Source organism: Scyliorhinus torazame, chromosome 7, assembly GCF_047496885.1.
Source record: "Scyliorhinus torazame isolate Kashiwa2021f chromosome 7, sScyTor2.1, whole genome shotgun sequence".
NCBI lineage: Eukaryota > Metazoa > Chordata > Chondrichthyes > Carcharhiniformes > Scyliorhinidae > Scyliorhinus > Scyliorhinus torazame.
In genome coordinates, this window is record NC_092713.1 from 120,154,500 (window position 1) to 120,175,872 (window position 21,373).

Sequence of the window (21,373 nt, forward strand, 5' to 3'; positions counted from 1 at the left end):
GACTCGATGGGCTGAATTGCCTCCTTCTACACTGTAAATTCAATGAAATTACGGTAGCGCAATGAGGTCATGCTGTTATAATAGGAATGTAAATCCTAGCAAGCTGTCTACAGTTGTCATGTGTACATGTTAGCAGTTTTGGCATTCCTATTGCATACAAATGTCTAAATACACTGTGTATTAACTATTGTCCTATCACTTCCGGGTGCGGCGATGACCAGCTAAGTCGCACGTTTCGGCAGCTCCCGGTGGAACGGACTTTTGGGCTCTTAATAGGAGCCCCATCGGCAATTTTAACGGCAAATAACACTGTGCGGAAATCCAGAAGGGAATCCCCCCTGGACACGGATGGAAAAAAGAGAGGAATGTAGCCGGATTGCGGTGGATCCTCAAGAGCAGCGGCCAGGAAGGCAGGCACAAAGCAAGATGGCGTCGGAAGGAGGCAGTTTAATATGGGGCCCTGACCAACAAGAGTTCCTGCGGCGTTGCGTAGATGAACTCAAAAAGGAGATGAAGAAGGAGCTGTTGGCCCCGATATTACAAGCGATTGAGGGGCTAAAGGAGGAGCAAAAGACCCAGGAACAGGAGCTTCGGGTCGTGAAGGCAAAGGCTGCTGAGAATGAGGATGACGTACAGGGCCTGGTGGTGAAAACGGAGATCCACGAGGCACAACACAAAAGATGTGTGGAAAGGCTGGAGGTGCTGGAGAACAATGCGAGGAGTAAGAACTTAAGGATTCTTGGTCTTCCAGAAGGGGCGGACGTTGGGGCATATGTGAGCACGGTGCTGCATTCGTTAATGGGATCGGAGGCTCCGACGGGTCCGCTGGAGGTGGAGGGAGCCTATCGGTTTATGGCGCGAAGACCGAGGGCTGGAGAAATTCCTCGAGCAATAGTTGTGAGATTTCTCCGATACAAGGACAGAGAGATGGTCCTCAGATGGGCCAAGAAAACTCGGAGCAGTAGGTGGGAGAATGCGGTGATCCGCGTGTATCAAGATTGGAGTGCGGAGGTGGCGAGAAGGAGGGCAAGCTTCAATCGGGCCAAGGCGGTGTTGCATAAAAGGAAGGTCAAATTCGGAATGTTGCAACCGGCAAGACTGTGGGTCACACATCTAGGGAAACACCACTATTTCGAACCGGCAGACGAGGCGTGGACATTTATTGTCGAGGAGAAGCTGGAGTGAGCGGGCCAGAAAAAGAACGTTTGGGACAAAAGTGGGGGGGTGAATTTGTGGGATGAAGGAGGGAAAAGGGGGAAGAGAGGACTTCCCAGGTTGTTAACCTGCGACCCTGTAACTTCTCTCTCTTCCCCATGTCGTGGGGGAGGGGGTGAGGGAGGATGAGGAGCTGTGGGCGCCGGCCATTGGGGGCGGGGCCAAAAGGGGAAGCGGGGGCTTTGTTCCTGCGCTATGGTAATCATGGCGGGAACAGGGAAGCAGGAAGGAGGGGGCCTCGCTCAGTGTGAGCCGAGGTCACGGGGGGAAGCCGAGGTCGGCCAGAGTTTGCTGACTTCTGGGAGCAACATGGGGGGTGCAATTACGCTAGCTTGGGATCTAGCGTGGGGGGGGGGGGGTTAACTGGGTTGCTGCTGCTGGGGAGAAGAGGGAGCTGGTATGGGAGGGGGGGGATCGGGGCGGGGGGCGCCGCCTGGGGGGGATACAGCTACGTGGGAACCGGGTGAGGAGCTGGATTGAAAAAGGAAATGGCTAGTCGTCAGGGGGGGGGGTAGGGGTAAAGAGCCCCCCAACCCGGTTGATCACGTGGAATGTGAGAGGGCTGAACGGGCCGATTAAGAGGGCACGGGTAAGAGGGCACGGGTACTCGCACACCTAAAGAAACTTAAGGAAGATGTGGTTATGCTTCAGGAGACGCATCTGAAGCTGACAGACCTGGGGCGAAATTCTCCTACCCGCCCCGCCACATTTCTGCGCCGACCGGCCGGCGGGAGTCTCCGTAACACCGGCCGGTCAATGGGGTTTCCCATTGTGGGGCAGCCCCACGCCGTCGGGAAACCCCTGGGCGCCAGCAGAACGGAGACTCCCGCCGGCGGAGAATGACGCCCCAGGTTAGACTTCGCAAAGGATGGGTGGGGCAGGTGTTTCATTCGGGGCTAGATGCAAAAAACAGGGGGGTGGCCATACTAGCAGGGAAGCAGGTAATGTTTGAGGCAAAGACTATAGTGGCGGATAGTGGGGGCAGATACGTGATGGTGAGTGGCAAACTGCAAGGGGAGGCGGTGGTATTAGTGAACGTGTATGCCCCGAACTGGGATGATGCCAATTTTATGAGGCGAATGTTAGGATGAATCCCGGACCGAGAAGTGGGGAAGTTGGTAATGGGTGGAGACTTTAATACTGTGCTGGACCCAGGGCTGGACAGATTGAGGTCCAGGACCGGAAGGAGGCCGGCTGCAGCTAGGGTGCTTAAGGATTTTATGGTGCAGATGGGAGGAGTAGATCCCTGGAGATTTAGTAGACCTAGGAGTAAGGAGTTTTCATTTTTCTCCTATGTACATAAAGTATTTTCACGAATGGATTTTTTTTGTTTTGGGAAGGGCACTGATCCCAAAGGGGACGGAGTACACGGCTATAGCCATCTCGGATCATGCTCCACACTGGGTGGACCTGGAGATAGGGGAAGAAAAACAACAGCTTCCACCCTGGAGAATGGACATGGGATTATTGGCAGATGAGGGGGTGTGTTTAAGGGTGAGGGGGTGTATTGAAAGGTACTTGGAATTTAATGATAATGGGGAGGTACAGGTGGGAGTGGTCTGGGAGGCACTGAAGGCAGTGGTTAGAGGGGAGCTGATATCTATTAGGGCACATAAAGGAAAGCAGGGGGGTAGGGAAAGGGAGCGGTTGTTGAAAGAACTTCTGAGGGTGGACAGACAATACGCGGAGGCACCGGAGGAGGGACTATACAGGGAAAGGCAAAGGCTAAATGTAGAATTTGACTTGTTGACTACGGGTACGGCAGAGGCACAATGGAGGAAGGCACAGGGTGTACAGTACGAATATGGGGAGAAGGCAAGTAGGTTGTTGGCCCACCAACTGAGGAAAAGGGGAGCAGCGAGGGAGATGGGGGGGTGAGAGATGAGGAGGGAGAGATGGAGCGGGGAGCGGAGAGAGTGAATGGAGTGTTCAAGGCATTTTATGAAAGATTATATGAAGCGCAGCCCCCGGATGGGAAGGAGCGAATGATGTGCTTTCTGGATCAGCTGGAATTTCCTAAGGTGGAGGAACAGGAGAGAGTGGGGCTGGGAGCACAGATTGAGACGGAGGAAGTAGTGAAAGGGATTGGAAGCATGCAGGCGGGGAAGGCCCCGGGACCAGACGGATTCCCAGTTGAATTCTATAAGAAATATTTGGACTTGCTGGCCCCGCTACTGATGAGAACCTTTAATGAGGCGAGGGAAAGGGGGCAGCTGCCCTCGACTATGTCAGAGGCAACGATATCGCTCCTCCTAAAGAAGGAAAAAGACCCGCTGCAATGCGGGTCATACAGGCCCATTTCCCTCCTGAATGTGGATGCTAAGATTCTGGCCAAGGTAATGGCAATGAGGATAGAGGATTGTGTCCCGGGGGTGGTCCATGAGGACCAAACTGGGTTTGTGAAGGGGAGACAGCTAAATACAAATATACGGAGGCTGCTAGGGGTAATGATGATGCCCCCACCAGAGGGGGAAGCGGAGATAGTGGTGGCGATGGATGCCGAGAAAGCATTTGATAGAATGGAGTGGGATTATTTGTGGGAGGTGTTGAGGAGATTTGGCTTTGGGGACGGGTATATCAGGTGGGTACAGTTGCTGTATAGGGCCCCGATGGCGAGCGTGGTCACAAATGGACGGGGGTCTGACTATTTTCGGCTCCATAGAGGGACGAGGCAGGGATGTCCTCTGTCCCCGTTATTGTTTGCATTGGCGATTGAACCCCTGGCCATGGCACTGAGGGATTCCAGGAAGTGGAGGGGAGTACTGGGGGGGGGGGGGGAAAGAACACCGGGTATCTCTGTATGCGGATGATATGTGGCGGACCCGGCGGAGGGGATGCCAGAGATAATGCGGATACTTGGGGAGTTTGGGGATTTTTCAGGGTATAAACTGAACATGGGGAAAAGTGAGTTATTTGTGGTGCATCCGGGGGAGCAGAGCAGAGAGATAGAGGATTTACCGTTGAGGACGGTAACAAGGGACTTCCGGTACCTGGGGATCCAATTGGGGTACATTACATAGGCTTAATTTAACACGGTTGGTGGAAGAGATGGAGGAGGATTTCAAGAGATGGGACATGGTGTCCCTGTCATTGGCAGGTAGGGTGCAGGCGGTTAAAATGGTGGTCCTCCCGAGATTCCTTTTTGTGTTCCAGTGCCTCCCGGTGGTGATCACAAAGGCTTTTTTTTAAAGAATTGAGAAGAGCATTATGAGTTTTGTGTGGGCTGGGAAGACCCCGAGAGTGAGGCGGGGATTCTTGCAGCGTAGTAGGGACGGGGGGGGGCTGGCACTACCGAGCCTAAGTGAGTACTACTGGGCCGCCAATGTTTCAATGGTGTGTAAGTGGATGGGAGAAGGCGTGGAAGAGATTGGAGAGGGCGTCCTGCAGGGGGACTAGCCTGCAAGCAATGGTGACGTTGCCGTTCTCACCAAAGAAATACACCACAAGCCCGGTGGTGGTGGCTACATTGAAAATTTGGGGGCAGTGGAGACGGCATAGGGGAGGGACGGGAGCTTCGGTGCGGTCCCCGATAAGAAACAATCATAGGTTCGTTCCGGGGAGAATGGATGGGGGATTTGTAGCATGGCAAAGAGCTGGGGTAGTACAATTAAGAGATCTATTTGTAAATGGAACGTTTGCGAGTCTGGGAGCGCTGACGGAGAAATATGGGTTGCACCAAGGGAATGCATTTCGGTATATGCAATTGAGGGCTTTTGCGAGGCAACAGGTGAGGGAATTCCCGCAGCTCCCGACACAGGAAGTGCAGGATAGAGTGATCTCAGAAACATGGGTGGGGGACGGTAAGGTGGCGGACATATACAGGGAGATGAGGGACGAGGGGGAGATCATGGTAGATGAGCTGAAAGGGAAATGGGAAGAAGAACTGGGGGAGGAGATTGAGGAGGGGCTGTGGGCTGATGCCCTACGTAGGGTAAACTCATCGTCCTCGTGTGCCAGGCTAAGCCTGATACAATTTAAGGTGCTACATAGGGCGCATATGACTGGAGCACGGCTTAGTAAATTTTGGGGGGTAGAGGATAGGTGTGCGAGATGCTCGAGAGGCCCAGCGAATCACACCCACATGTTCTGGTCATGCCCACACTACAGGGGTTCTGGGTGGGGGTGGCAAAGGTGCTTTCGAAGGTGGTGGGGGTCCGGGTCGAACCAAGCTGGGGGTTGGCTATATTTGGGGTTGCAGAAGAGCCGGGAGTGCAGGAGGCGAGAGAGGCTGACGTGTTGGCCTTTGCGTCCCTTGTAGCCCGGCGCAGGATATTGTTAATGTGGAAGGAAGCCAAACCCCCGGGTGTGGAGACCTGGATAAACGATATGGCAGGGTTGATAAAGTTAGAACGGATTAAGTTCGTGTTAAGGGGTTCGGCTCAGGGGTTCACCAGGCGGTGGCAACCGTTCGTCGACTACCTCACAGAAAGATAGAGGGAATGGAAAAGAAGTAGATAACAGCAGCAACCCGGGGGGGGGGGGGGGGAGGAGGAGGAATCGGACGGACTCTCAGGGACGTTATTGTATATGTATAGGTATTTGGTATAGGTAGTTGTACATTGGTTTGTTGGATTGTATTCTTGGAGAGCATTTATTTTGGACAAGGCAGTTGCCATTTAGTTTTGTTTTTTGTTTTTGTTTATATATTATTTATTTGTTTAAAACTGGCCACGGTTATTTATATTGCTATATTGTAGTGTAAAAGAAACACTACGTATTGTTATGTTTGGCCAAAAAACTTGAATAAAATAAAATTTAAAAAAAAAAACTATTGTCCTATTAATTTAATGGCACAAAGGAGAAAAAAAGTAGTAGCTGGGTCTTTTGTACAGTGCGCTAGCCTACAGTGAAAGGGACAGGCCTACATACATCTGAGCATGAAGTTTGGAGTGTGAGTTACTGGGATTTAGATTGAAGGTGTTTTCTTTAACTTGTCTCTTCCCTCCAATTCCATAGCAAACAGTCCACCTGAGTTTAGCTGAAGACTGTTTGAAGCTTTTCAATGGGACCGTAGAAAAACTATGCAAGGCTGAACAGGTAAACAGTATTTTTGAGCTTCCATACGCTAGATGTTACAATATTGTAAAGTAAATTATAGTTTAGCAAAAATGTTTTTTTTGTCAATTAAAAGATTGAGACATGTTTTTGGCATGAATGATCAAAATAAGCGACTGGCTCAAGGATTTATTGTGCCTTGACTTCTGCTATTCGTAAGGAAAATTTCTGTTTTCTTCAGGACCTAGCTATTGGAGCTGATGCACAAAGGCAAAAAATTAAGGATCCCATGAGAATCATTCTGCCTATTATGCTGGATAAATCAATCAACAATTACGACAAATTAAGGATCATCTTACTCTATATCTTCCATGTAAATGGTACAGTAAAAGACATTTGTTCAGCATCTGGTGCTCATTTTGTTTCTTTCATATGAATCCAGTGATGTGAAAAATTAATGGTTTTACAAGTTAAAATACTTTCACAAATGGTTTTGTATCAATGGTACCAAGTAATGAGCCTTATTCAAAGGGAAAAATTTGCCTTTGTTTGCCGCGAAGCAAAATACAATTATATGATTTGTCTTGCAGTAATTTAATTTATTGTTCCTGGCAGCTGGTGCTACAATAATTTTCAAATGTGAGTTTATTTAAAACTGCAATATTAGTGGAATAAAACACACATTTACCGTGCTGCCTGAACGTTTCTTGGTTTTGCAAGAAAACCTTCCCGAGAGCTCCCGGTTTAAGGGACATAACTGGAATCATTACAAATAAAGTTAAGTAGGGATGGGAAAGTCGGAAAGTTTGGACTTCTCAAGTGTTCTGCATTTTGAATTGAGACAAACCTAAAGTTTCTAACAGCTTTCTTGAGCTTTGTTTTCCTGTGCCATTTTTAGAGGCAATTTCCACTGTAAAAACACAAGATTTCCTGTAGATTTTTCACTGCTGAGTTTAAAAAAATTCAACTGATCTAGTAGAATAAGGTGATTGTGCTTCGTTGTAGTCTATAGCCAGACACAAAGAAATTGTAAGATTATTATTGACCGTAGTCCTTTATGTTTTTTTAAATATGTGTAGTCACATGTAGCTCATTTACTGAAACAATATTTGTAAACGGGTTTGAACCTGACCTGAACGTATAACTTAATACAATAATAGTGTGATCTTGCAATGTTTGTTGAATATTGCTCTCCAAAGATCTTCAGTTTTCATGCTCTGCCCTTGTGATTCGAGTCTTGGGTCATTGAAGTTCCAAATTTCAATAGATTTTCCCCTTTTTACATGTCTGGAATGCCAAGTAAATTGTGTACCATACCCTATCCCCTTTACCCTATTGAGTTAAACAAAGTGATATTTTTGATCAGTTAACTGTAAGCCTGAATTAAGGTGAAGGCTATTGTTATTAATGTTGTAGATCCATTCTTACTCTTAACTTGACCCCCTCCTCGGAACTTCCAACGGCAGCTTATGTGCTTCTATTCATCCAGCAGCTTGGCTAGGAGCATACTAAAACCTTTTTAATGGTATATCGTGCACATTCAAGCTTACAGGAAGTTGGAGAAAATAGTGCATGCAAGTGTGATATATGTCATGTGTTTGGAAAATAAAATTGATGGGATTCCAATATGAGATGATCACTGGTACTGGGTAATATATTTTTAAAATTGACACCACTGATAATATTTCAAAAATCACAGAAGAAGTCCACCGTATCCACGGTGCTTTTCCTTTTTATATTTTTGTTTTGCTAAAGGTACTACAGAAGAAAATCTTAGCAAGCTTATCCAGCATGGCAAGATTACAGATGACCGTGACATCATTGAAAATTGGAAATATCTTGATGTTCCTATCCTGTCTGTAAGTTAAACTATCAGTACAGTTTTTAAATTGCTTCATATTTCTATATTTTGTTTTAGCTGGTCTTCAGTCTTGAACTCACGGGTCCTGTCACTACTGTAATTTTTTTTTAAAACTATAGAACTGTTTTCTTGTGTTTTGTTTGACAACTTTAAATTAATAGATGCATTTTGCTGCCATTAATATTCTTGAACCTTTTAAATATTTTCCCTTTACACAGATGTGCCAATAACTACTTTAATAGAATATACAGTGCAGAAGGAGGCCATTCGGCCCATCGAGTCTGCACCGACCCACTTAAGCTGACACTTCCACCCTATTCCCGTAACCCAATAACCCCTCCTAACCTTTTTGGTCACTAAGGGCAATTTATCATGGCCAAACCACCTAACCTGCACGTCTTTGGACTGTGGGAGGAAAGCGGACACCCGGAGGAAACCCACGCAGACACTGGGAGAACGTGCAGACTCCGCACAGACAGTGACCCAGCGGGGAATCAAACCTGGGACCCTGGTGCTGAGACGGCACCATGCTGTCCACTTGTGCTACCTTGCTGCCCTAAAATAACAGAAACGTTTACTATTAGCATGCTTAAAAATGGTTTACAATAAAAACTGCATTATGATGCTATTAAAATTTGCTTAAAATGTTGTACTGCTAATGCATACATATTTCCAGTCAAATGTCCAGCACCGTAAACCTTTCCGGAAAGATCGCAGTGATGACGAGAGCTATCAGCTTTCCAGGTGGACTCCATTCATTAAAGATATCATGGAGGTAATATTACCTTTTCTCAAATATTTGCTTTTTTAAATCTGCTTCTCCATTTGTATCACACACAATTCCTCTGCCAAGGAAATAGGTAGGTGTCTTATTTCTGTGGTGCCTTGTAACTGGACATGAGGTGATCTGCAATTCTGTCTTTCGGAGCAAGTATTTGGCTCTACGCCCTTTAGCATGAAGTTTTCCTTTAGAAATCAAGGAATTTCATATAATTAATGTTACAGTTAGCTTGACAATTCAAAGTTACCATTCTGCTCAAGTCCTTTCAAAATATTGGTGGTAAAAACATGACCTTATGCAATATTATACCTTGAAATTTAAGGCACATAATCCTGCAGTAATGTTTACTGTAGACTCAATCTGTCACTTACGTCAATTTAATCTGTGCAGTTGCAATTTGGGAAAATACTTACAGGAAATAAAATTGATGATCCTTGATAGGTGATTATCTTTCAGCTTATGTCATGACACAGTTGAATGCAGTTTCTAAAAGGGTTTTGACTTAATTCTCGGATTAATGTCATTAAGCATTGGGCTGGCACACGCACTCAAATAGAGCTAATTGAAACTCTTTCTCTGAAGTGCTTCGGATGACATTTATACATTATCATGGATTTGTATCTTTAGAACTGCAGCCAATAGTTTTGTCAACTTAACATGCTTGAGCAATAGCTTTTGAGAGCAGTAATCTATGAAAAAAGTACTGAATATTTTGAGTATATACCGTGTCATTTGTTGGGTATATTATTTATTTATGCATGCAATTAGATTTCATTGCTGGAGGTTTTTAGATTGCTATTTTCTTTCATATGGATTAGGTTAGTTGGGGTTTGAGCTTCACTCCTGGCCTAGATCAGTGCCCCTGTGCAATACTGAAGAAATAGCGCCTTAAAAATAGGTGCTATCCATCAATTAAACCATGGTCTGAATGGCTGTTAATCCTGTTCCAATGTACGAGGAAGAGCAGGGAGCTGACTCTGACCTAAGTTTTTTTTTTTCTCTTCCTAAATCGACATAACCAAGACTGTTGAACCAGTCTTTCTACTAATTTGTTGTTTGCCTATTGTTAATGGGCTAAAAGGCTGTTATGTTGACCTACTTTCAGTGAACTACTGTTTGAAGCATATTAAACACTTTTAAGATGTTCTGAGAAGTATGATCAGGTACTATAAAAAGCTAAGGAGTGAACTAAGTGTAAGACAAGGTAGGGTCTTCACAGCTCAGACTGATCCTCACCAGGCCACCATTTGCCAGTTGTGTTCACTGGACAGGTATTAAGAAATGGGAACTGTGATAAATGCTGTTGCTTCTCTTCTTGGACAGAAAACCATGAGCCCAACTTTAACATCAGTAATACTTCCCATTAGAGATTGGCTAAGTCGGTCCAGACTGAAGACCGGAAGTGGGAGCTTTCTGATCTGAAAGACTCCATTCTTCCTGTGTGTACTTTTACCCACTTGAGTTATTAGGACAATCTAAAATATATATATTTTTAACAGAGGCAGTGAGTAAGTACACAGAAATGAGGGTCAGAATTTGATACCCAAGAGGCCCTTTAGTGGTCATTCAAGGGCCTTCTCCCACTACTGTTGGTACGTGGCAAGATTGCCAAATGAGCCCTGGTTTCTTTGTTATGGATTCCGGGAATGTTCCCTCCTGGTCGGCACACTCCACGATGCTCCCTGCTTTTGCTTATCACCCCACCCTCCTTATGGTGCTCCCTGACTTCCTCCCTTGCCAGAATCTGCCACACTGGTCCTGGCGAAGCTACTTGTGCCCCCCCCCCCCTCTTCCCAACTCAACCTGTTATCCAGTTCATTGATGCTCTTTGTTGTGGATTGACTGCAGTTCCATCAGTGGTCACTTCTCCCAGTGGTGCTGCTGAGACTGGAGCGCTGCCAGCCAGTGAAGTAGCCAGCAACTCTCGGTGGGACTTTCCCCCCCAGATGGAGAGTAAATTTAACAACGCTAAAATTAGTTTTGGGCATCCAGGCCATGCAGAGACCGGTTTGCCCCCGATTTCTTTGAGCTGTGGATGGGGTGTGGCAGAACCACCATGTGTAGCCAAGTGGATGTGATTCAAATCTTGAAAGTAGATTTAATCAGTTAACTCTGTTAATGGTCAGTGTCATCAACAATTTATTGATTATATCCAAGAAGTCCCTGCTTAAACTTCGATGTAATCCATAATTTAAATCGGACTGTATCTATGTGTAGAATACTTAGAGTTGCCTTCTGGATTTTGAACTGGACAGTCCAGTTTTGGTGTAGATTTCCTACCTTTCTCAGAAGTGGGATGGACATAGTGGAGGGTCTGAAGGCCATGCGGGCGGGTAAAGCCCCGGGGCCAGACCGGTACCCAGTGCAGTTTTATAAAAAGTTCTCTGGGATATTGGGGCAGGTGTGAGGATGTTCAGTGAGGCAAGGGAAAGAGGGGTGCTGCCCCCGACGATGTCACAGGCCACGATTTCACTGATTCTGAAGCGGAACAAGGACCCAGAGCTATGTGGGTCCTACAGGCCGATATCCCTGTTGAATGTGGATGCCAAACGGCTGGCCAAAACTTTGTCCTCCAGGATTGAGGATGGTGTTCCAGACGTTATTGGGGAGGACCAGATGGGGTTTGATAAGGGTAGGCAGTTGGTGGCCAATGTAAGAAGGCTGTCAAATGTGATCATGATGCCCCCGGAAGGTAGGGAGGTGGAGGTACTGATCACAATGGATGCAGAAAAGGCTTTTGATCAGGTAGAATGGGATTATCTGTGGGAGATACTGGGACGGTTCAGATTTGGGCGGGGCTTTATTGACTGGGTCAGGTTGCTGTATCAGGCTCCTGTGGCAAGCGAACGGATGAATAGGACAAGATCGGAATATTTTAGACTGCACTGGGGTCGAGACAGGGATGCCCCCTCTCCCCACTGTTCGTGCTAGCTATAGAGCCATTGGCAATTGCTCTGAGAGCCTCAAGGGGCTGGTCCAGGGGGGGCTGGAGTACAGAGTCTCGCTCTATGCAGACAGCCTGCTTATGTATGTATCGGACCCATTAGAGGGGATGGAAGAAATAATGAGGATTCTAGGGGAATTTGCCGGTTTTCGGGGTATAAGCTAAATATGGGGAAAAGTGATGTTTGCGATCCAGGCGAGGGGACAGGAGAGGCGATTGGGGGAGCTGCCATTTAGATTAGTAGGGGGAAGCTTTAGGTACTTAGGCATTCAAGTGGCGCGGGAATAGGGCCGGCTGCGTAAATTAAATCTGGCCCGACTAGTAGATCAAATTAAGGCCGATTTTCGGAGATGGGACGCGCTCCTGTTGTCATTAGCTGGGAGGGTGCAGACGGTGAAGATGACGGTCTTCCCGAGATTCCTGCTCGTGTTTCAATGTCTCCCCATCTTTATTCCGTGGTCCTTTTTTAAATGGGTCAACAAAGTGATCGCTGGCTTTGTTTGGGCGGGCAAGACCCCACGGGTAAGGAAGGTAATGATTGAGCGGAGTCGGGGAGAGGGCAGGCTGGCGCTGCCAAATTTTAGTAACTATTACTGGGCGGCGAATATAGCCATGATCAGGAAGTGGGTGGTGAGGGAGGGGTCGGCATGGGAGAGTATGGAGGCGGGAGCGTTGGTAACTGCGCCTCTGCCGTTCCCACCGGCACGGTACTCCACCAGCCCCGTGGTGGTGGCGGCCCTGAGAGTCTGGGGGCAATGGAGGAGACATATGGGAGTGGAGGGAGCATCGGTCTGGTCTCCAATCTGTAATAATCACCGGTTTGCCCCGGGAAGTGTGGATGGGGGCCTCCGGATATGGCGGCGAGCAGGGATTGAGAGGATGGGAGATATGTTTACAGAGGGGAGCATTCCGAGTATGAGGGCGCTGGAGGAGAAGTTTGGGTTGGCGAGGGGAGTCAAATTCAGGTATCTGCAGGTGCGGGACTTCCTACGTAAACAGGTGTCAACCTTCCTGCTCCTACCGCTAAGGGGGATTCAGGACAGGGTAGTTTCCAGAGGGTGGGTAGGAGAAGGGAGCGTCTCGGACATTTAAAAGGCACTTATGGGGTCAGAGGAGACGCAGACCGAGGAGCTGAAGCGCAAGCAGGAGGAGGAGCTGGGAGAGATAGAGGATGGTCTATGGGCGGACGCATTGAGTAGAGCCAACGTGTCCACAATATGTGCCAGGCTCAGCCTGATACAATTTAAGGTTGTTCACTGGGCTCACGTGACAGTGGCCCGGATGAGCAGATTCTTTGGGGTGGAAGACGGGTGTGCAAAATGTGCGGGAGGACCAGCGAACCATGTCCACATGTTCTGGGCATGTCCGAAGGTTAGGGGATTTTGGCAGGGGTTTGCAGATGTCACGTCCACAGTGTTAAAAACAAGGGTGGCGCTGAGTCCAGAGGTGGCGATTTTCGGGGCATCGGAAGACCCGGGAATCCAGGAGGAGAAAGAAGCAGACGTTCTGGTCTTTGCTTCCCTGGTAGCCTGGAGACGGATACTATTAGCTTGGAGGGACTCAAAGCCCCCGAAGTTGGAGACCTGGCTATCGGACATGGCTAGCTTTCTTTGTGTGGAGAAAATCAAGTTCGCCTTGAGAGGGTCAATGTTAGGGTTCGCCCGGAGGTGGCAACAGTTCGTCGACTTCTTTGGGGAAAATTAATTGTCAGCAGAAGGGGGTGGGGGGTTAGTTTAGCTTAGAGTAGGGGGTTAATAAAGGTGGGACCTGTAAGGGAGGGCGACGGCTTTTGCACTATGTTTATAGTTTCATGTATCTTGTTCATTGTGTTGTTATAATACCAAAAAATACCTCAATATAATGTTTATAAAAAATAAAGAAGTGGGATGGACATCAAGGGTGAGGCTTTGTAATGTATCTGCAAGCCAAGCAGCCAAAAATAGTGATCAGGGGCGAAATTCTCCGGAAACGGCACGATGTCCGGCGACTGGCGCCCAAAACGGCGCAAATCAGTCGGGCATCGCGCCGCCCCAAAGGTGCGGAATGCTCCGTATCTTTGGGGGCCGAGTCCCAACCTTAAGGGGCTAGGCCCGCGCCGGACGAATTTCCGCCCCGCCAGCTGGCGGAAAAGACCTTTGGTGCCCCGCCAGCTGGCGCGGAAATGACCTCTCCGGGCGGCGCGGGAGCGTCAGCGGCCGCTGACTGCATTCCCGCGCATGAGCAGTGGGGGGAGTCTCTTCCGCCTCCGCCATGGTGGAGACCGTGGCGAAGGCGGAAGGGAAAGAGTGCCCCCATGGCACAGGCCCGCCCGCGGATCGGTGGGCCCCGATCGCGGGCCAGGCCACCGTGGGGGCACCCCCCGGGGCCAGATCGCCCCGTGCCCCCCCCCCCCCCCCCCAGGACCCCGGAGCCCGCGCCGCCTTGTCCCGCCGGTAAGGTAGGTGGTTTAATCTACGCCGGCGGGACAGGTATTTTAGCGGCGGGACTTCGGCCCATCCGGGCCGGAGAATCGCAGGGGGGGGCCCGCCAATTGGCATGGCGCGATTCCCGCCCCCGCCGAATCTCCGGTGGTGGAGAATTCGGCAACCAGCGGGGGCGGGATTCACGCCAGCCCCCGGCGATTCTCCGACCCGGCGGAGGGTCGGAGAATCTCGCCCCGATCACAGAGAGTTAATGTCTGAGGGGTGAAATTGCACATCAGTTTTTAGTCTGTCTGGAATCGAGATATTTCAGTTACCACAAATCAGTTTCATGTAGACTTGAAATTTTCCAAACGACCAGTACAGTAATACTATTAATTGTAACATGGTGCTAGACGGAATTTGTAATAGTTTTGATTTTTTTTGCTCAGCTGCAAGAATGTCACCTCGGTCCAAGGGAGATAGCAACAGAAATAGATACATAAATGTCCAAGTTTTTCTTGTAAACAGTGTTTCTTTCAATTGATATTTTTTGTACTGGCCTGGAGGGAATCCAGTATCAATTCACCAAGATCAGAGGATTTGCATTCAATGGGATCTGGATGAACTTGTGTTAAACTATCTGGAAAAGAGGAGATTACATAGTGATCCTATTAGGTTGTTTAAAATCCTGAAGGAGAATTGAATAACCAGATGGGAAACTACTCTAACTTCTGATACAGAAAACAAAGCAAATCCAGATTGAAAGAAAATCAGACCAACACTAACCAAAAGATCATAGGTGCAGAATACACATTGGATTTGAAAGGGATTCTTTGGGAAGTGAGGGTTTTAAAGGGTATGGAGAACGGCAAAGAAATGAGATAACGAAAAGGCATTTCAGGTAAAATAGACTACCCCTGGTCCTTTGCTAGTTTTCAGTTAGTAACTCAGCGTATGTGTATTTCAAATAATTAATAATCTTTATTGTCACAAGTAGGCTTACATTAACAATGAAGTTACGGTGAAAAGCCCCTAGTCACCACATTCCGGCGCCAGCTTGGGTACACCGAGGGAGAATTCGGAATGTCCAAATTACCTAACAGCACGCCTTTCAGGACTTGTGGGAGGAAACCGGAGCACCCGGAGGAAACCCACGCAGACCCAACACAGACAGTGATCCAAGCCAGGAATCGAACCTGGGACCCTGGTGCTGTGAGGCAGTAGTGCTAACCACTGTCTACCATGCTGCCCTAAAGGGGGGCAACTTGACAGATAGTGAGGAAGGCCAGCAGCACTCGGCCTGATGTCAAAACCCAGGATTGAACCAGGGACCTTTAGATTTTCAGTCTAACACTCTCCCAACTGAGCTATTTCGGCTGACCTATTAATAGCAGTCCTAATTGTTACTATAGCCTTTCCCATTGCTTGAAGTGCACATTTTGCTGTCTGTTTGGAATGTAAGCGCATTGAAGACTATTTTATAATTCGTGCATTTGAATTGTTGTCTTTTGTACAGGATACCATTGCAAACAAGCTTGATTCCCAGGAATGGCCTCATTGCTCAGGATGTAGTGCTGCTTGGAATGGCTCAGGAGCTGTAAGGTATGCATTTTCTTTGACAATGAAGTTGTTATGAATCTTTTTCAGCAGAAAATCTGAAAAGGACAATTGTTGATCATTTATCAAATATTCCTTTAATGTCAGTTTTTACCTTTTAGTGACTAACTTTAGTACAAATAAAATGTCCTAAAATGTTTTGTGTCTGACCTATTTCATTAGATGATGTTATTGTTTCAGATGTACCTATAGGAATTCAATAGCTGTGCTGTTTTAAAATAGTTATGGTGATTCAGTTAGACATCTTTTGAATAAAAGATGAATTCAAACTTTTGCCATAGAACCTCGGACAGATTTATAAAAAAATATTTGGATTAAAAGGTGAAAGTTTGTAATTCAGCAATGCAATATATCTAATGAAACAGTAATATGTAGGTAAAATAAAACTCTCAATATTTTAGATGGAGTGTCGCATGCAAGTGAAACTTATATGGTTCTTATTGACAGAATGTCTCCATGTGCTGTAATGGGCTGGGGTAGAAATGTTCTAAAAGTATAGTGTTGAGCTCATTGGTAAAGAATTGGTTGCATGGCCTCTTCTTAGTGAAGTTGGACATCTTTTATCTACTTTGCTGTTTGTAATGCCCTCCATCTTATGTTGTACTTGACAAAGAAAAATTCAGATAGATGAGAAATATGAGAATGACTAGAGCGAGGGTAGGTCCGATCAAGGACAGTATCGAGATATTGTGTATTGAGTCTGAAGAGATAGGAGAGGTCTTGAACGAGTACTTTTCTTCTGTATTTACAAATGAGAGGGGCCATATTGTTGGAGAGGACAGTGTGAAACAGACTGGTAAGCTCGAGGAAATACTTGTTAGGAAGGAAGATGTGTTGGGCATTTTGAAAAACTTGAGGATAGACAAGTCCCCCGGGCCTGACGGGATATATCCAAGGATTCTATGGGAAGCAAGAGATGAAATTGCAGAGCCGTTGGCAATGATCTTTTCGTCCTCACTGTCAACAGGGGTGGTACCAGGGGATTGGAGAGTGGCGAATGTCGTGCCCCTGTTCAAAAAAGGGACTAGGGATAACCCTGGGAATTACAGGCCAGTTAGTCTTACTTCGGTGGTAGGCAAAGTAATGGAAAGGGTACTGAAGGATAGGATTTCTGAGCATCTGGAAAGACACTGCTTGATTAGGGATAGTCAGCACAGATTTGTGAGGGGTAGGTCTTGCCTTACAAGTCTTATTGAATTCTTTGAGGAGGTGACCAAGCATGTGGATAAAGGTAAAGCAGTGGATGTAGTGTACATGGATTTTAGTAAGGCATTTGATAAGGTTCCCCATGGTAGGCTTCTGAAGAAAGTAAGGAGGCATGGGATAGTGGGAAATTTGGCTAGTTGGATAACGAACTGGCTAACCGATAGAAGTCAGAGTGGTGGTGGATGGCAAATATTCAGCCTGGATCCCAGTTACCAGTGGCGTACCGCAGGGATCAGTTCTGGGTCCTCTGCTGTTTGTGATTTTCATTAATGACTTGGATGAGGGAGTTGGAAGGGTGGGTCAGTAAATTTGCAGACGATACGAAGATTGGTGGAGTTGTGGATAGTGAGGAGGGCTGTTGTCGGCTGCAAAGAGACATAGATAGGATGCAGAGCTGGGCTGAGAAGTGGCAGATGGAGTTTAACCCTGAAAAGTGCGAGGTTGTCCATTTTGGAAGGACAAATATGAATGCGGAATACAGGGTTAACGGTAGAGTTCTTGGCAATGTGGAGGAGCAGAGAGATCTTGGGGTCTATGTTCATACATCTTTGAAAGTTGCCACTCAAGTGGATAGAGCTGTGAAGAAGGCCTATGGTTTGCTACCGTTCATTAACAGAGGGATTGAATTTAAGAGCCGTGAGGGGATGATGCAGCTGTACAAAACTTTGGTAAGGCCACATTTGGAGTACTGTGTACAGTTCTGGTCGCCTCATTTTAGGAAGGATGTGGAAGCTTTGGAAAAGGTGCAAAGAAGATTTACCAGGATGTTGCCTGGAATGGAGAGTAGGTCTTACGAGGAAAGGTTGAGGGTGCTAGGCCTTTTCTCATTAGAACGGAGAAGGATGAGGGGCGACTTGATAGAGGTTTATAAGATGATCAGGGGAATAGATAGAGTAGACAGTCAGAGACTTTTCCCCCGGGTGGAACAAACCATTACAAGGGGACATAAATTTAAGGTGAATGGTGGAAGATATAGGGGGGATGTCAGAGGTAGGTTCTTTACCCAGAGAGTAGTGGGGGCATGGAATGCACTGCCTGTGGAAGTAGTTGAGTCGGAAACATTAGGGACCTTCAAGCAGCTATTGGATAGGTACATGGATTACGGTAAAATGATATAGTGTAGATTTATTTGTTCTTAAGGGCAGCCGGTAGCATTGTGGATAGCACAATTGCTTCACAGCTCCAGGGTCCCAGGTTCGATTCCGGCTTGGATCACTGTCTGTGCGGAGTCTGCACATCCTCCCCGTGTCTGCGTGGGTTTACTCCGGGTGCTCCGGTTTCTTCCCACAGTCCAAAGATGTGCAGGTTAGGTGGATTGGCCATGATAAATTGCCCTTAGTGTCCAAAATTGCCCTTAGTGTTGGGTGGAGGTGTTGACTTTGGGTAGGGTGCTCTTTCCAAGAGCCGGTGCAGACTCAAAGGGCCGAATGGCCTCCTTCTGCACTGTAAATTCAATGATAATCTATGTTTAATCTAGGACAAAGGTTCGGCACAACATCGTGGGCCGAAGGGCCTGTTCTGTGCTGTATTTTTCTATGTTCTATGAATTTTTTCCTGTTAAAAGGAGAAATGTGTATTCTGGACTTGCGTGACCTCCATAGGTCAACCGATATTTAATAATGAATACCTTCAAGTATTTTGCATTCAGAATGCTATACTCCATAGTCATAGAATAGTACAGCAGAAAAAAAAGCTATATGGTCCATCCAGTTTGCATGTGCTGCTTCAAAGAGCAATCCAATTAATTCCACTCCTCCACTCCTTTCCCATATCTATGCAATTTTTCTCCATCCAGTATTGAACCCCATTTCTGTTTTCTCTTGTTTATATATGAACTTGCTAATTTCTTCAAACTGTTCGGTTTTCGACAAAATAAATCATGTAACCATGTGTCTGATGGTAACTAAATATATTCTTCCAACTTAGTGCTCGTCAGGGGAACAAAAGCAATCTTCAAGACGACCGCAGAAGTGTTAAACTAATTGTATTCATAATAGGAGGTCTAACTTACTCGGAGATTCGTTGTGCATATGAAGTTTCTCGGACCAGTAAGTCTTGTGAAGTGATTGTTGGTAAGTACTTTTAAAATCATGACCTTTGGCTTATATTCTAGTATTAATAGTAAGATTTTGGCTCTTATGTTTGATCCATTGTGATTTAATTTAAACATAAAGAAGGTACCTGGTGAGTATTATGCAAGAGTAGGAAGCTAATCTGGGAATGGGTAAAAAATAATCAAGTTTTTTCTCTCTCTCTCTATCCGGGGTTCTCTCTCTCTATCCGGGGTTTTCTCTCTCTCTCTATCCGGGGATTTCTCTCTCTCTCCGGAGTTTTCTCTCTCTCTCTATCCGGGGTTTTCTCTCTCTCTCTCTCTCTCTCTGGGGTTTTCTCTCTCTCTTTCTCTCTCTCTCTATCCGGGGTTTTCTCTCTCTCTATCCGGGGTTTTCTCCCTCTCTCTATCCGGGGTTTTCTCTCTCTCTCTATCCGGGGTTTTCTCTCTCTCTCTATCCGGGATTTTCTCTCTCTCTCTATCCGGGTTTACTCTCTCTCTATCCGGGGATTTTTCTCTCTCTCTCTATCCGGGGTTTTCTCTCTCTCTCTCTCTCTCTCTCTATCCGGTGTTTTCTCTCTCTCTATCCGGGGTTTTCTCTCTCTCTCTATCCGGGGTTTACTCTCTCTCTCTATCTGGGGAGGGGAAAAAAATCAAGTTTTAAGCCAAATTACATCCTACCACATGCAAATTGACTTGTATATTTGTCTCTTAGGGTCAACTCATATTCTTACCCCCAGAAGACTACTAGATGATCTGAAGAAACTGAACCAATGAAAGTGCCACGTTTGAATTAAAACTAGCCACATGTATAGATTTCAGTTAATATGAAAGACAAAGATTTAACATGAGAATCTGTGGGATTAATCTTGCTTTACGAAGATATTTTGATAGGTGGAACACGCATATTAATGACCAGGGCACAGTTCCTAACAATGTAATTCAAATACTGTAAATTAAGACTCTGGACGAGTCAATACTGACAAAGTATTTCTACTTTAGATCTACTGGATTGTACACAAAAGGATAACTTTGGTATCACTCATAATGCATGTGTATTTTTAACGTGATAACTATATGGGAGTATTTTCAGAGATTTGTGTTAATTATAGCTCTTGTACATTTTATAGCAATGTTTTGAAAATATTGTCTAAAGTATATATTTATGTCTAATATGGATCTTAAATAAAATTGTTAAATTTGCAACTTCCAGTTGTAAAAGAAAACATATTCTGTGTATTGTTTGTTGCAATGTAAATGCTTTTGCATATGCCCTGAAGCTTTGTCAAACAATGACTTTTTTTTGGAATAGATCGCATTTTTTCTAAAACAGTTTAAAGTGTGCAACCCTGCCAAGTAAACAATTTTAGGCTCAGTTGCAATCCAAAATGCTATTTCAGCACTGCACCAGAACAATGGGAATACCCATCAGCTACAAATGTTCCTGGAAACTATACAGTTATCCCCACATGTATAGGCAAAATACAAAGCGTATCTCCTCCTTTAGGCATTAATACAATTATGTTCTACCCAGAAAATGCAGTTGTTTTCTTTCTCAGCTGTGCCAATTTGACTTTATTGTACATACAAAGTAAAGGTGAAGGGTGGGTGGTGTGGATTATTCATGCAAGTCTTGAAACTATTTGCATTGTCCTATTCCAACTGCTTTTTTTTTTTGTTTAACAATTAAATGTTAGGCAGGGGAAAGAGTATCGACATTTGTTATGCAAATACTGAATGCCGAGCAAAGTAATAAAATGTTTTGAATTCAGCATGTCTTCTGATTTGTTAATAAACTAAAAACTATAAAGAAGTGTGTTATTGTTATGGCATGAACACCTTTTTTCAAACAAATAGAATCTGTTTTGTCCACTTTCAACTAACTAATGAGATGTTTAGGAAGGGTACATTTCTGTTGACTGGGAATCTTATTGGAATAATTCAACTGAGCAAACCAGTGAACTCACATGCTAGCCAGAATTCTCCAGTCGTTGAGATTCACTTTTCCCACCAGCCGTGCCTGCAGGTTTCCTGGCAACGCGGGGTGGTTACAATGGGAAATCCCATTGACAAGCGATGGGAAGCTTGAATTCCACTGGCAGTGAATGGCCCACGGCCGAGAGACACGTGGCCGGAGGACTGTAAAATCGAGCCCACTGTTCAAAGAGTGATGTGACATGGGTTTATAATTTTAATCCCTGCGCACTAGAGTTCTTTATCTAAGGTTTGGGAAAGTTGCGAAATGGATGAATCGTTTCAAAGATGGAGAAGTTTAAAGACAGATCAACGCAGGCTCTTTAAA

General features: G+C 46.0%; 1 protein-coding gene and 1 non-coding gene across 4 annotated transcripts in view; one reads left to right on the plus strand and one right to left on the minus strand.

Moving 5' to 3' along the window:
• stxbp3 (syntaxin binding protein 3) overlaps nt 1-20,842 on the plus strand; it is an 85,233-nt gene extending 64,391 nt beyond the window's left edge. For all 3 annotated transcript variants that reach the window (XM_072511405.1, XM_072511406.1, XM_072511407.1), the window contains 7 exons: nt 6,172-6,252; nt 6,452-6,590; nt 7,966-8,069; nt 8,748-8,846; nt 15,715-15,800; nt 18,948-19,093; nt 19,787-20,842. In XM_072511405.1, the coding sequence (XP_072367506.1) occupies nt 6,172-6,252; nt 6,452-6,590; nt 7,966-8,069; nt 8,748-8,846; nt 15,715-15,800; nt 18,948-19,093; nt 19,787-19,848 (717 nt within the window). In that variant the 3' untranslated portion in view covers nt 19,849-20,842. The remainder of the gene's footprint in view (nt 1-6,171; nt 6,253-6,451; nt 6,591-7,965; nt 8,070-8,747; nt 8,847-15,714; nt 15,801-18,947; nt 19,094-19,786) is intronic.
• Nucleotides 15,503-15,575, minus strand: trnaf-gaa (transfer RNA phenylalanine (anticodon GAA)). The gene has a single exon. It is a non-coding gene; the product is annotated as a tRNA-Phe (tRNA).
• Nucleotides 20,843-21,373: the final 531 nt, after the last annotated feature.